Raw genomic sequence first — 15,941 nt, 5'->3', positions numbered from 1 at the left:
TGCACAGGGTTCCTCCTTTGCCCTCTGAAATATTAATATCCCTGTCAAAGACCATTACTCTGCTCCAGTCTCAGAGTGCACGCGCTCTGACTCCATCACACCTGCACTGTCTTCAGTGGATTAAAGCAGTAACAGAACAGACAGTGGCGATGTTGATATTCACCTGCATGTGAAGTACTTGAGTACTTCATGAGAGTTGTGTATTTGTACACGTCAGGTCGTCCTACAGTGTTTTCTCAACACTTTAGATCAGGGAACACATATTCACCGTTAACTAGGTGCTTACTAACATGCATATAAGTAGCATACTAGCCCTTTATTAGTAAATATTATGCACATATTAACACCTTATGCAGGAAAAATCTTAATTATGTCGTAATAGAGGTAGAATAAGGTTATGTCGAATAAGGTGTTAATACATGCTTAATGATGACTAATAAAGTAATGCTAGTATGCTACTTAATAAGCACCTACTTAATGGTGAATAGGTGTTACTTAATCTAAAGTGTTACTGTTTATTATTACGGCTGCATTTCTGTGTCTGTATCATAGCTCAAAATCTAAAGATTTAGATTCCATGATTAGATTCAGAATTTGTTTGAAATTATTTAAAAGTGCCTTTTGAACCCTCAAGGACACTTTTCAGAGACAAAACAACAACAGGGTGACAAAGTAAACGGCAAAATGGTGTAGTGAAATTACAGAGTAGGCTATTTTGAAAACAGGTGAGTTTTGAGTCTGGGTTTGAAGAGAGGAAGAGAGTCAGAGCTCAGCTCCCCACAGGCACAGAGAGGTGGATGATGGAGGAGGAGGAGGAGGAGGATCTGAGGGAGCCAGAGGAGGTGGCGACATGGAGAAGGTCACAGAGATGGAGGATAAGTGAGGATGGCCTTGAAAGCACAGCTGTATGAGTTCGAGACACATTATCACAACTCATGTGGCAGAGCACACTCACTGACGACATGGCTATGTAACAAAAGACTGTATAATTTGTAAACTGCTAACTCTCACGGACCAAAGTCCATGAAGAAAATCACCATATTTAGCCTGCAGGGACACAGGAGCTGCTGCTCCACCGCTGCCTCAGTTGGTGCATTTGTGTCATTTATTTAAAGGACTCATATTGTCCCCTATTTCTCAAAGTGAACCTAGTTCCCTGGTGTCCTAATGAACATGTCTGTGACATGCTTTGGTCAAGATACCTTAAGGATGAAGCACCACAGCAGTTCAATCACCCTGCCAAAACATCCCAGTTCAGAACGCTCGGTTATGAAGGTGCCTGTCTCTTTAAATGCAAATGAGACACAGGAAACTACGTCAGCGTCACTGAGGCTCTGTAATAGTAAAATTAAATTTCTCTGTCTCAGAGCTACATTTGCCCAACACTGAACACCCACCCGTTACAGAATACCAGGTCCTTTGTGTATAGTATATTGTATATTGTGTATTGTGTCTAGCGTGCACCTTCCTGCCACACCAGCAGGGAGCCAGCTCCCCAATGACTACAGTAAACAAAGATGTGTGAAAGCACCGTCTGAAGGTAGAGTCTTTGTCTATTGGAGGAATGCGAAGGCGGAGCTGCTCAGACATAAATGTTCACTTTGCTCTGGGTCTTTCTCCAGCAAGGATCACTCCTGTGAAGATTGACCTTTTCTTTGCAACGAAAATATAACCTTGTCGTCCGGCAGAAGTTCTCTATTTCATTCTTCACCAGCAGCAGAGACATTTCCACAACAGGCTCTGGAAGCTAATAGAAGTTAGCCTTTGGAAAAGCCATCATTTGCCATCTAGCCGGCACATTGCCATCAAATAGAACACTTCGTAGACTCTTCTGTATACTATTGCCCTCGCCTGCACTCTCACGTTTTTAGGGGCAAAGCGGAGCTGCGCGAGACAACAATTCCAGGAATGTCTCATTGTGACGTAACAATGAGTGCGGATGTCAACATTGTGTGTTTTATCTCCTGTACTTAGACTGAGGAGGACCACAAAAACATGAGTGAGTCATCTTTTTTCACACTTTGCCTACTCATAGGGCCTCCAGAGACCCAAATATAAGTAATAAAATGATTAAAAGTTGATTTTGCATAATGTCTCCTTCAAAAAATGAACATAGGCTTTCAAACACCAATGTTTTTTTTCTATTGACTTTGGTGTGAGGAGTTCCAGTCATATATTTCACTCACTTTCAAATCTTTTAAAAGTTTTTAAATCACACCACACCTTTGTTTATTTATTTTTTGCATTGCCTGGAGGACGAGGAAGGGAAAGTTCGGTAATATTCTGCAATTCGATGTGCAAAGATAGCACATGTTCTCTGCCGTGATTCATACAATGTGAGCCGCTCTCTGCTTGTTCATCCACACATAAAAAGGCAGTCAGTCTATTGATCGTCTTGCATTAAACACAGACGCACAATCCATGAAGCCCACAGTCTCCTCCCGAACATCTGTCGCAAGAATAGATCTCAGGTCGTAATGATGCACATCAGCAGTATTTTCTAACTCTGAAAACACGCTGTATAAACAACTGCCAGTGTTACTGTGGAAACTGAAGCTCTGCGAGCATCATCACCCACCCTCATATTTACTGTACTTATCTCTGTCACACACACACACACACACACACACACACACACACACACACACACACACACACACACACACACACACACACACACACACACACACACACACACACACGCACACACACACACACAGCTCTTCATGGAACTGTATGAGCCGATGAATCATTGCTGATGCATCATTTTTCACTGCTGATTCTGCCTTTTAATGATCGTGGCTTGACTTAATTTATAATAGAAACACTTTATGTGCGTGTGTCTGTGTGTGTGTGTGTGTGCAAATATTGAACAGATTATCATCAGGAAATTAAATAATCCAACATCAAATACAGTCATTATCTCAAAAAATACCCTTGGTAATGTTTAGCAGTTATTGAAGAGATGTTCCTATAGAATTACAAGGACAAATTACGTGGCGTTAGCCTTGTAAACATAACAGAGAATTTCATAATGTATTATTTGGGGCATAAACACTGAACTTGTCAGGACCAGTAGTCCTCATGGAGACCAAAATCTAGTCCCAATGAGGCAGAAGCTCATTTCTGAGGTTAAGGTTCAGGATACAGCTTTGTTCTAAATGAGTGGAAGTCAATACAGTGTCCTATAAGAAGGATAGTGCGTGCGTGCGTGTGTGCGTATGTGTGCGCGCTCTGTAGAGATGAACTACACTGTTCGTACGTGCACTCCGTAGCTGTTACAATGGGAGGGATAACGCGACGGGCGTTAAATGTCACGTAAATGTCACGACTGTCACACCTTCTCTTTGTCCAGGCCATGACCGCCTGCCACAGCTGCTTTCAACTACATCCAGGTCTTTGTTACCAGTCTCTTCTTATCAGAGCAGAACAACATATACTACACTTGTTCACATCACATCAAATATTAATAGGATATCAGGTTTTGGATGCTTTTTATTTTTCTATTCTATGAAAACCAGTGAGGACATAAAATATTGCTGCTAGAGTGAAAGCTCACACGAATCATGAGTAAATGAAATGCAAGCAGCAACAGCCTCAGACCACCTCCTGCTGTGTTCTCCGTGAAACCTGAGTAAGAAAACAAGGCTTTCTTAACAGGTGAAATCCAATAGTGATGGTAATTTAAAGGGACACTGCGTAGTATTTATGGGTTTATATGAACCAAAATCCACTTCTTTATACATATTATGTGCTCCTGCATTGTCTAGTCGCTGTATAATAGTTTTTGTTTCATATTCGTAGTGTTTCAAAAAGTCATGTAAAATAATGGTCACGGGCCGCGGTTGCATAGCCACCGTTAGCAGCGAGACGCCATGTTTCTACTGGAGCGAGAGAACAAATCAAGCATCGCTTTACTTGTAGCGGAAGTCCCGCCTCCACTCTCTCCGCTTCGTCTGCTATGGCCGTGGTAGCTCGCCCTCTCCCTCGCCTCACAAACCTCATCTGCTGACACGGACAAAGACGACGAGGACGACATTTGACCGGCTGAGGACACCGTAGCGCTCAGGAAGGGAGGGGGTGAGCAGAGGAGCAGTTCGTTGTTGTTGTAAATTTCAGCCTCTCCTCTAGATGTCACTATAAACTAGTGTTTGTTTGTTTACCTTGCGGCAATTAACAGTCACAGTGATGGTCATGACATCAGCATCACCCTTGAACTTCCTTCCCCTCAGCTGGGTCTGATATATAGACAGGTGTGAAGTGACTTCTCACGTGACTGAAGTGCCTGAGCCTTCAGTGTGTGTGTGTGTGTGTGTGTGTGTGTGTGTGAGACTCATTCATGGATGTATTAGCAGCTGCACGTGTCACATCAGGCTCCATGTCAACATGATTTAGTTTCGGCTAAATGTGACAGAAACAAAGCACAGCCCTGACAAATAATGTGAACGAAGAGAAGAGGAGAAAGAAGTGTATCTCATTGGTCGCTGTCAAGCAAAACACTTCAGGAAATGAGTGTGGCCTTCACAAAGCAGAAAGGATGTTCTTGTTCTTGTTTCAAAAACAGAAACGCACACACTCTGGCTTGTTTGTTTGTTATATCCATAAAAAGTGGCTCAGATTGTTATCATAAGCAAGGGCATAGGTTTGGTTGTCCAATTCCCCTTTAACAAACACACAAAAAACTCCAAAATGTCACATGCTGGGCCTTTTTAAAACAGGCATTGGTGATAGCACTTGTCCTTGAAGGGTGACAGGAGGGCTAAAGCTAACATCAGCTGACAATGGGCAGGCTACGTGTCACAGGGCTGACATATAGAGACACAAACATTCACACTCGTTCTTCACACCTACTGGCAGTTTAATGTCTCCAGTCAACCAAACCTGCACGTCTTTGGACTCCAAAGTATCTGGAGGAAAATCCTCTCAGGGTCTAAAAGAAAATGTCACACAGTGAGAATCTTCTGGTTGTGTTAACCCCAGCAACACCTGTATGTTAAACACAATGTTCATACACACAGACCATGTATAAAATATAGATGTACGTCTCCAAAGCAAAGGTAAACATATAAACATATATTGAGTATCCACTCGGCGAATCCTATATATAACATCAACATCAATAAATACTTTCCTGGGGAGTTGATCGTACTTCAAATTCCATTACAGGAGGCATAAAAATCAGATTCTTATGGCTGTGCTCATGACCAGGTTCCCAATTGGTGAGACATTGACCATTGACAGTGGTTATTAAGAGTAAATCGATTTTTAGTCTCAACCTTCTTCAGGCGGTGTCCTGCATCTGTGTCATCGGTCAACAGTTTAACTCTAATTATCCATTAAGAACAACCAGTTTTCTTTAATCTTCCACTAATACTTATGCATCTTAGCCACAGTTGCCTCAGGTATTATTGCCCTATTGTTGTGTCTCACAATTTAACAAGCAAAAACTCTGAAGGTAAGATTTTATTGGTGTTTGAGCTGAGTCAGCTGTTGAAAAACAGTTTTGTCTTACGTCGGTTTTACAAGGCTCAGCCTTGACATCTCAGTCATAAGTCGGTACATTTTTCTTTTAACCATTCAGACTGTAATAAAACATGATTGGCACAGTTATGGCAAAATAAAAACAGATCAGTATCATAAGGTAATTACACAATATAATATAAATGATAAAATAACAATTGCATATTGTTTGTACAGTAGATTCATTGTTTGTTCATAGAATAGGTTTAATTAAACATAGGTGACTGAGTTCAGGATAGACTAAAACTAGGCCACCAGTGTCTCATGGGTCGTATTTAAAAGGTTAACGTGTGGTTATGCGCCTGTTTTTTCATCACAGATGACACTTTGAGCATTTCCCCTATTTTATTTCCCTTTTTCTTTGTGATGTTGATGATTAAATTTTACAACTAGACGACGACCCATTCTCTGTAAATATCACAGGGACGACTGTAGATCCTGTTTCTTCATAAAACGTCTCGAATGATTGACCACTTGCTTAATTTGGCAACAAAGTAAATAGACAAAGTCTCAAAGACGACGATGACGTGTGTCACCTATAAACTCAAATTGTGGTCCAATTCAGTCTCAATCGAAACGCATAAAAGTATAAAGCGTAACATATGAGACTGTTATCAGTCTTTATTTGATCACAGTGTTTCCACCAGTTCTCCACCATAAAAGGTCACAGAGCACCATGTGTTCTGTACACGCTGTTCCTTATGGTGGCTTTTTAAAAAAAAAACACAAGATCAAATACTGTTTTTTGTTTGTTTTAGATGTATTTCTGTTTTTGCTATTACTAGATTTATTTAGCATCATAAATAGATATTATAGTGAAGTATGCATGGTTGCATATCAAAACATGCACTTTTATTTTGAAATTCTGTAGAATATGATCATGAATATCTTTATTGTGCTATAATTTTAAGATGATATTGTGGTGTTTTGCCACTGTTTTTCCCTTCAATACAGTAACTTGAGTAAATGTATTTTGTTACTTTCCACCTCTGATATTTACACACACACACACACACACACACACACACACACACACACAGGTGATTGCTGTGCTGCTCACATACAGAAAGTGTTGATGTCTTGTAGTTTACTCAAATGCCACAACCCCTGCACCAACGAATCAAATAACCATTGTTGAAAGTCACGAAAAGAGCTCAGCAGACGGCGTGAGGCTGATTATACCTTTAATTTTACTGGACTGGACACGTTATCACGCACTGAGGCAAAGACAGAAAACTGCAACTGTTTTTTCCCTTTTTTCCCCTGTAATGTAATTCAGGTGTAACATTTGCATCGCCAAAAACTCTGATAATGTTGTTAACACAGCTCAATAAATCCTCGTACTCAAACCTCCTCGGCTGAGCGGCTTCTTTCACAGTTCACCGTGTTCCTCTGTGGGTTGTGTGATTTGCTCTTGTGCGTGCGTCTCCACTTCATCCTGCAGCTCCCACACAAACTCTAAAGCGCAGTCCTGCATCACGGACCTGAAGACGCTCTCGAAATGCTGATTCTGGTCCTCTGTGAACATGTTTTTCCAGTCACCACTCTTACCTGAAATGAACAAAAAGTGAAACACTACACGTCAATCAATATACATATGAACGTCCAAGTATTATCTTATTTAAGTTATTGGATTTTTGCATATTTGCCTGCTGACTTTTACATTATAAACAGGATTTTTAGCTCTTCACTGTCAAAGATTCCTGTCTGTATTATTTATTATGAAGCTACAGCCTGTTACCTTTACATAGAAACTATAGAATTAATGTATTCATTATCAGTACCATGTGGCTCAACAGATACACATATACTGTATATAAGGTCCAAGGTTCCAGGAAACCCCTGAAGACCATAATATTGAAGTATTTAACACTGAAACTTTGGGACAAACTTTCATTAGACATAAGATTTAAATAATGAATTGCCTCAATGACGGTGTTGTATATGAATAAATATAGTTGTATATGAATAAAGTTCACTTAATTACCATGGAAGAAACAAAAGCTGCCTCCAAACATGTTCTTGAAAACAGGAGTAATGAAACTATTATCCCCTACATCCCCTCAAATAATAATATATATATATATATATATATATATGTATATTATTTGAATTAGACATTATGAGACATAATTTGGTTCATTTGCATATCTTAACAGAACCTGTAACCTCACCCTTCCTCATGAAAGAGCCTTTATTGTGGTCCATGATGTTGTTAGGGATGAGGCTGTAGTTGACCATCTTGTTATTCTTCATGCTGCTGAAGCTGCTGTGTTGCACACAACTGTTGACCTCGTCGTCCACTAGGGGGCACTGAAGGAAAGAGCTGAGCCTCCCTATGGCACCGGGTAGGTCCTGAGCACAGGATGAAGACAGTAATAATAATGTTGGTTTGTGGACATAATATAGCATGACAAGAGCGTTAAACCACTTGTTTTATACAATTAACATCTCGTCATAGGTGATGTGAAGCAGATTGTCCATGGTTGCCATCTGACTGGTCCATCCCTTAATATGGTCGAACCAGGACCCATAAGATACTGAAACAAAAAAGGTTTTAAAAGTGATTTTTGATCTAACTATAATAGAGGAAAAGAGTGTAAACTATATTTTCTTTATGGACTCACATGTTCCCTTGAGGAATTTATCCAGAAACTCTGGGAACGTTCCAGCCTCGGGGAGAAAATTTGCCATTTTGTGGAAGTGGTAAAAGGACACCACAGCATCCTTAGGGTTTCTGCTCACATATATGACCTGTGAGATGAATCAGAGCCACACTGTCAGATAGTTCGAGCCACACAACTTCACCATATCATTGCACAGCCTCTACTAAAGGGGCATAATAGGCTGTGTGCATGGCAAACACAATGAATTCCCACAGATAACATGACAGACATGACAAAACACGCAATTTAAAAACTTACATTAAAAAACATAAAACACAAAAAACACACACAAGAGGTGAGAGCCAAAAAGAGAAGAGGTGAGTTTTAAAAACAGGAAGTGAAGTGGCCTGTCAAATATGAAATGGCAAATCATTTCACAATTTGTGAACCGCTACCATGACAGTCCCCCGATCAGGATCAAGAGCAGCTCCTCAGCTGATCTTAGGGACCGCGAAGGAGTTTACAGCTGGAGCTTTTCCATTAGGGATTGTACCTGGCACCTGGTGCTTTATTGGTACCAGCTCTGGAGAAGGTCCAAGTAAGCTGATGCAAACTAAAAATGTGACGTCATGCAGGCATGTTTGTGGTTTTAAACCCATTGGGTATGTGTCCCACACTCTCTCCCAAACTCTCTCGGCTCCAAATTGGGGCAAGATCTCAGAACCGGAGCCTTGTTAAATGATTTAATGCTGTTGCATCCACTCTACTCCTGGGGTCTGTGTCATAGAACTTAATGTTCAAAAATCCGAACCATCCCTTTAAAGCATATGTGTCAAACTCAAGGCCCGGGGGGCCAGATATGGCCCGCCACGTCATTTTATGTGGCCCGAGAGTGATTAATTGGTCTTAAAAAGCCGTGTTAAAATAGGTATATGCTGCTTTAAGGCGTGCGTTGACCATAAACTACATTTCCCACAATGCATGGCGATTGGGTCACCCGCAAAGTGACGCCACCGCCACTGGATCGCAGTGTATCGTTGTATATGCATCAATGCGATGAGTGAAATTGAATTGATTCAGAAAGTTATTTAGCAATATGTTACAGAGTAGTTACCTTTATTGTATGTAATATTTGGTTATATTTAGTAATATTTATTCTGTATGACAGTTACATCTGGCCCTTTGAGGGTAACCATTATGCTGATGTGGCCCTCAGTGAAAATGAGTTTGACACCCCTGCTTTAAAGCATATGCCCACTTAGTACCCACAGGTATGAACTATGTGGGCATGGGCTTGAAGTGGACAAACCTGTTCAGGACCAACATTGTCAGTCTCAATATAACCCTTTTGGGACCCACTTTGACATTTTGGCTGGGCATTTAGGTTTGTTAGAATTGCTTGATGGAGACTGTTTTCAGATTAAATACACAGCATACAAATGAATTTACACTGTTTTCATTTACAAAAAAAACAAACAGAGGCAGAATAGTAACATTGAAAAATTGTCCTGGTGAATCTGTCCTGACAACGCCGTGGTTCCAATGTCACATCGACTCACATGTAACTCTGACCTTAGCTCTGGAGCCCTGGAGGGCAGGGCCGAGCAGCTGATGAGGCAGGTGTGTGGTGATCACTCGCTGTGTGGTGGTTAAGGCCTCTAGTGCAGCCGCAGTATAGAATTGCTCCAGCCAGGGAGCCCTGACCCAGTTTGGCACAGTTTGGCTCATGTGCGGGTCTCCTCTGTGGGACACGAGAGTCACTAATTCCTGCATCCATGTGGTACCTGTTCAGGGAAACCAGAAACCTCATTCGATTATTTCACACAAAAAAAAAAAGCAAAAAAGGTTCTTAGTTAGGCTGTAGTTTAACAAAACATCGAGACTGCAAATGAGTCATGATATTAATGTCACCATGTGCTGAATTACTCAGTCTAAGGATTATTGTATTCTCAGAAACACTGCAGGTGTCAGATCGTCTTACCTGACTTTGGATAAGAGACGATGAGAATATCTGTGTCCTGAAACTGGAAGCTGATGGCATGCTGCAACGACTCCTGTGTGTGCAGGTGTCCAGGAAATAAAATACCATGAAACGTCTCCTGAACGTCCAACCTGGCCATGTCTAACCTCAGTATAAGTTTACTGTGTATTACTTTCTAGCCTTTGCGTCCTTTCTCTGTGTCTACCTCGCTGTAACTCTGTTGCCGACCTCTATGTGGTCAGTCTACGTGAGAAGATAAAGTCATGACACCACAACCTTTAGCTACACCTCAAAAGAGGAAATGACACTTTGGCTCATCGACTGCCTGCAAGGCTGTGGGTGTGTTGTTTTTTTTTTGCAACGCTGCTTGCTAAACATGACACTCATCATTGTAGAAATTAGCACAACCGAAACAGCAGCTCATTTAGCAATTAGCATGTGTAATGCATGGATGTATAATATGAACTGGATAGAGCACCGCCCCCTCTGCCTTGAAGACAATTTTTACATGGTGGCCACTGTGGGTACTGCAACAGGAAACCCCATAAAAGCACAAAAGCCCAAAAAGCAATTTTCCCATTGACCGCAATAGTAAAAGAGACACCTGTAAAAGTGTCCACAGGACACCTCGAGACATGGACACAGGCTTTTATAGATCTTTATATGGTAGTGACACTACTGTGCATGCTCTATGGGCCCCATAACCCGGAAATAAACGCAGAAGTCAAAAAACTTTTTTGGCATATGCGCTGGGTGAGCAGCTTCATAGTAGTGATGGGATCGGCAGTTCATTTGAGTGTACTGAATCACTTGAATCAGTTCATTTAAATGATGTGTTCAAAGGATTCGCTCACCGAATCGTTCAGTTCTAAGCAGGAGCCCAGTGCCCCGCTACGTGACTCACCTCCTCCCTGAGTGCAGTACGTGCGCGCCGCGGGTCAAAGAGTGAGTGAGTGACAGCGTGGACGAGATTCATGTCCTCAGTGTCAGTTCACCTGCTCTCTGCGAATGACTTCACAAGTGATTCACAGGACCCGGCAGTTCCACTCCCGGCCGCCACGCTCACTGCTGAGCTCAACTGAACTAAAAATGGAACGAATCAGTTCATGAAGTGATCCAACTCAAATGATTCGTACTTTCGAACAAATCACTCCTGACCGACACAACACTACTTCATAGGAATGAACGGAAGCGAAGGGGCGGTGCTCTATCCAGTTCATATTATACATCCATGGTGTAATGTCCTGTCTGATAGAAAGCTAAGTGAGTGAGCTAACTGGTGTTAGCAGCATTTTGGTGGCAGAAGTTGCACAATCAAGATTCAGTGATAAAGCGAAAAAATGACAACCTCAAATCACAAAAATAAATGCAAAAACAAAAGGTATTAGAAGCAGAAACATTATAATTTGCAGTTTATTATTCTTTAAATTAAAAGCACAGAGTGTAGGACAGATGAAAACAACAATGCATATATTCTGGTGATTGTCCAGCAGTAAGACATCAGCATGATTATGTCATGTTGTAGTTCTGTCAGTACACATTTTACACACTGTACCTTTAAAAATAGTATCCAATTTCATCTGGAAAAATAAGCACAGACTGCAACTATTATGTAAGAGGAGGTGTTTACAATGGGCCGTCTACAATACAGCAGTCATTTGGTGGTTCTTAGATAATCAAAAAAATATGTAAAAATACAAAGTGCTCCTACATTACCATGATCCCTGAAGATCACTTTGTTTTCTGTTTTGCTGACAAAAGTGTTAAAAAGTACCCACTCTAACTCATGCAGAGTTATGGGCTTTTAATTTAAAATTGATTAAGCTCTTACAGGTTAGGACTGAAAAGATGCTGTTGGAAGAGTCATAACTGAAACTGCTCATTTATTCTCACTGACAGTTTGTCACAATTTGAAGATGAAATATTACTAAAAGACACAAAATAATGTGATTTTCTCTTTTGAGGCTCAGTCCTGCTTCTGTCCAGCTTCTGGACATTCACAGGAAATGCATGTGTTTGCTTTAAAGGTGAAGTAAGTAGTTTATAGTACCATCTAGAGGAGAGGCTGAAATTTACAACAAAGAACTGCTGCTCTACTCACCCCCTCCCTTCCCTGAGCGCTACGGTATCCTCAGCCGGTCAAATGTCGTCCTCGTCGTCTTTCTCCGTGTCAGCAGATGAGGTTCGTGAGGCGAGGGAGAGGGCAACGTTCCTCATGTGACCAGAAATTACACCCCTGCGCCTTCTTCAGCCGTCGACTGTCTCCTGCTGAGGCCAACTACGACGTGGGAAACCGCGAACTGTTGGCCGTCATCGTGGCCTTACAGGGGTGGAGGCACTGGCTGGAGGGGGCTTCTCATCCGTTCATTGTCTGGACTGACCACAAAAACCTCTCTTATCTCCGTAACGCCAAGAGACTCAACTCTCGACAAGCACGCTGGGCCCTTTTCCTGGGTCGCTTCACCTTCACCCCCACCTTCCGTCCTGGTTCCCGGAACGTCAAACCCGACGCCTTATCACGACAATTTTCACCTGACCCTCCCACCACTTCATCCGACCCTATTGTGCCTCCCTCCTGCATCCTTGGAGCAGCATCTTGGCCTGTGGAGGAGGCGGTTCGACGGGCTCAACTGGAGGAACCTGACCCTGGGAATGGGCCCCCTGATCGGCTGTTTGTCCCCAACTCGGCGCGGTCGGAGGTCCTGCAGTGGGCACACAACAACAAACTCACCTGTCATCCCGGAACAACCCGCACCCTCAGGTTTCTCCGACAACGATTCTGGTGGCCCTCCATGCTACAAGATACGTCCACCTTCATCTCCGCCTGTCCCACATGTGCCCGGGGGAAGACTACCAACAAGCCGGCGGCACTCCTCAACCCCCTTTCTATCCCTCGTCGTCCCTGGTCACTTCGTTTCCGGCCTGCCACCCTCCTGCCTCAACACTACGGTCCTAACGGTGGTGGACCGTTTCTCCAAGGCGGTTCATTACATCCCCCTCCCCAAACTGCCTACCTCCACAGAGACCGGAGACCTGCTGGTAAACCACGTTTTTCGCCTCCACGGTTTCCCCATTGACATTGTTTCTGACCGTGGCCCCCAGTTCACATCCCAGGTGTGGAAAGCATTCTGCTCTGCTCTGGGCGCATCCGTCAGCCTCTCCTCCGGTTACCACCCTCAGTCAAACGGCCAGACGGAACGTGCTAACCAGAGCATGGAGAGCGCTCTTCGCTGCGTTGCTGCTTGCCATCCAGCCTCCTGGAGCTCCATGCTTCCCTGGGTCGAGTACGCCCACAACTCCCTCACTTCTGCATCTACAGGCATCTCCCCCTTCATGGCGTCACTCGGATACCAACCCCCCCTCTTCGAGTTCCAGGAGGAAGAGATCACCGTCCCATCCATCCAGGCCAACCTTCGTCACTGCCAAGCTGTCTGGAGACAGGTTCGTGCGGCCCTTGAACGATCTTCCCTTCAGTCTCAGAAGCAAGCGAATCGCCACCGTACCCCTGCTCCAGACTATCAACCTGGCCAGAAGGTCTGGCTCTCCTCCAAGGACCTGCCCCTCCAGGTTGAATCCCGGAAGCTGGCTCCCCGCTTCATCGGTCACTTCCCTATCGACCGCATCATCAACCAGTCATCTGTCCGCCTGAAGCTCCCCAGTTCCCTCAAGATACCCCCGACCTTCCACGTCTCACTTCTCAAGTGAGATGTGGAAGGTGTTGCTGCTGCATTCTCTCTCTCACTTGCACTATCCCCTAAATTCACTTCCGCTTTTGTGAAGTCGCTTTTTGTTATTTACTCGTTTTTGTAGAAAAATATTATTGTTTATAATTATACCTACGTCTCCGTCTGCTTTCGGGTCCTCCGCCTACAAATCATAACAGGTAAATTACCAATCCTGATGTACTTTATGTATCAGATGTGGTTGAGAAGAAGGATCGCTGCCTTTGGAGGTGCATTGAAATTAAAATATCCTGGAAAACATTTGTACAATATTATTATATTAGATTATATTGTGATCTCTTTGCCTTGTGTTTATTCTGAGTTAGGAATATCTGGTTCAACTATATACTACCTATAATTATGTACACTTCTGCCTAAGTGTTACAACTTAGTGGAATATGCACAGATCACAGACACACCAACAGTAGAACTGGTAAATGTACTCTTTTTTTAATATAGGGAACATTTCTCAACAAGTAATAGTCTTTAATACATGAATGCTTCATTTGAAAAACATAATAACCCTTCTTGAACAACAACATGTGAAGCAGCAGCAACATGATGGAGTTATGCAGAGCACAAGTGAAGTAGGGCAGAGTGCAGAGAACTGCACAGGAAATATAACCACAGTGAACGGATCATAGAAGACGTTCTAGTTAAGTTGATAACACCAGAGAGGAAGCTTTGACAGATGTAGCTGTTGACGACCCACTTTTTAAGATGACATGTATACATGATCAAAGATGGGCGATGCTCAGTGTGATTGTTTTCCAGGAACACATGGGGTGAATTCCAGTTCCTTGCTTAACCCTCAATCTTAACCCTCAATCTCAAAAATGTGCGCTCCCTCTAGTGCAAGTGCTGTTCTCAGAAAAATTAAGTTGAGGGCCAAGTTTAAGGGCTGTATCGCCATCAATGTTGAGATTTTGAGAATGTCGAGACCACCCTTGGGAGCAAGGGCTACCCAGAATGCTGTGCGTGTTTACACATAACAAAGATGGCGCCGAAGGCAGCGATACGAGTACACTATAAATGAAGTATTTTCTTTGTTAATAGAGATATAAAAATGATGAAAACCATTGTATTATCTTAGTTTAGGCCCATATTATGGAGTCATTGTTGCGTAAAATGTATTTTTATTTTACGATCTTTTGTCAACAGCCGGCCGGTGCGGACAAGCGATCGTTTGCCATGGTTTACTTTTCAATAAGCCGTGGTGTGTGGTAACTGTCAGCTGAATATGTCCGTGGTTGTGGTATTTGTATAAGTATCATCTTATAACTAACTGACAACCTAGTAACTTGACTGACAAACGGATCGTAATAAATAATCGTGACGTAAATGTGTTCTTCTTCTTCTTCTTTTTTGGAGTTGACAGACTGGACGCAGCTTTGGAGTTATTCTGCCCTCAGCACTTGGTTTTGAGGGCCAGTTAAGATTAAGGGTTAAGATTGAGGGTTAAGATAGGAATTGGAATTGGCCCATGGTGTGCCACACAGATCCATTTTGAGCCCAGTCCTTTTCACTACCTTTATGACATTATTCTGTCTTTGGAGGGTTGTAATAGTGTCATCCTTATACTGATGACACTGACATATTATTGCAAAGCTGAAAGTATAGAACTGGCCATGGAGAACTTTAATGGACTGTATTAGTATTAACCTTCCTCTCATGTAAAACAGGATTTATGTAAAACTGGATTTATGTTGTTTTTTTGTTTGTTTTTTAAAACTAGAAATAGTTTTCTGTATATGATGATCTGTGATAGAGTCTGTAAGAGCAGAACAGGAGGCAGAGCCTTCAGTTACCAGGCTCTTCTCCGATGCAACCAGCTCCCAGTGACAGTTAGGGAGGCGGACACTCGCTCTGTATTTAAAGTTAGACTTAAAACCTTCCTTTCTGATGAAAGCTTATACTTAGAGCTGGCCCAGGGAAACCTGAACTATCTCTTAGTTATGCTGCTATAGACCGAGAGTGCTGGGGGAATTCCTGTGGTGCACGCACACTCACTCTCTCTCACACTCAGGGTATGAATATGACTTCATTATATGTCATTAACCTTGTTTTTCCTCTCTCTCTCTCTCTGTGTCCTCATCTTGCAGGTTGATAAAC

At 42.6% G+C, this 15,941-nt stretch overlaps 1 protein-coding gene across 1 annotated transcript; it reads right to left on the bottom strand.

Moving 5' to 3' along the window:
- Window positions 1-6,892: 6,892 nt before the first annotated feature.
- On the bottom strand, window positions 6,893-10,255 carry sult5a1 (sulfotransferase family 5A, member 1; the record flags this gene model as incomplete). Its single annotated transcript, XM_083890850.1, has 6 exons — window positions 10,108-10,255; window positions 9,699-9,910; window positions 8,148-8,274; window positions 7,963-8,060; window positions 7,695-7,875; window positions 6,893-7,071 (listed from the first exon to the last, which is right to left on the bottom strand). The coding sequence occupies exons 1-6, from the start codon at window positions 10,244-10,246 to the stop codon at window positions 6,893-6,895; spliced, it is 936 nt and encodes a 311-aa protein (XP_083746976.1). The 5' UTR covers window positions 10,247-10,255.
- Window positions 10,256-15,941: the final 5,686 nt, after the last annotated feature.

Source organism: Microchirus variegatus (assembly GCF_963457635.1).
Source record: "Microchirus variegatus genome assembly, chromosome: 6".
Lineage (NCBI taxonomy): Eukaryota > Metazoa > Chordata > Actinopteri > Pleuronectiformes > Soleidae > Microchirus > Microchirus variegatus.
The sequence above is the reverse complement of the archived record's forward strand: the minus strand, read 5'-3'. Positions and strand labels throughout refer to the sequence as shown.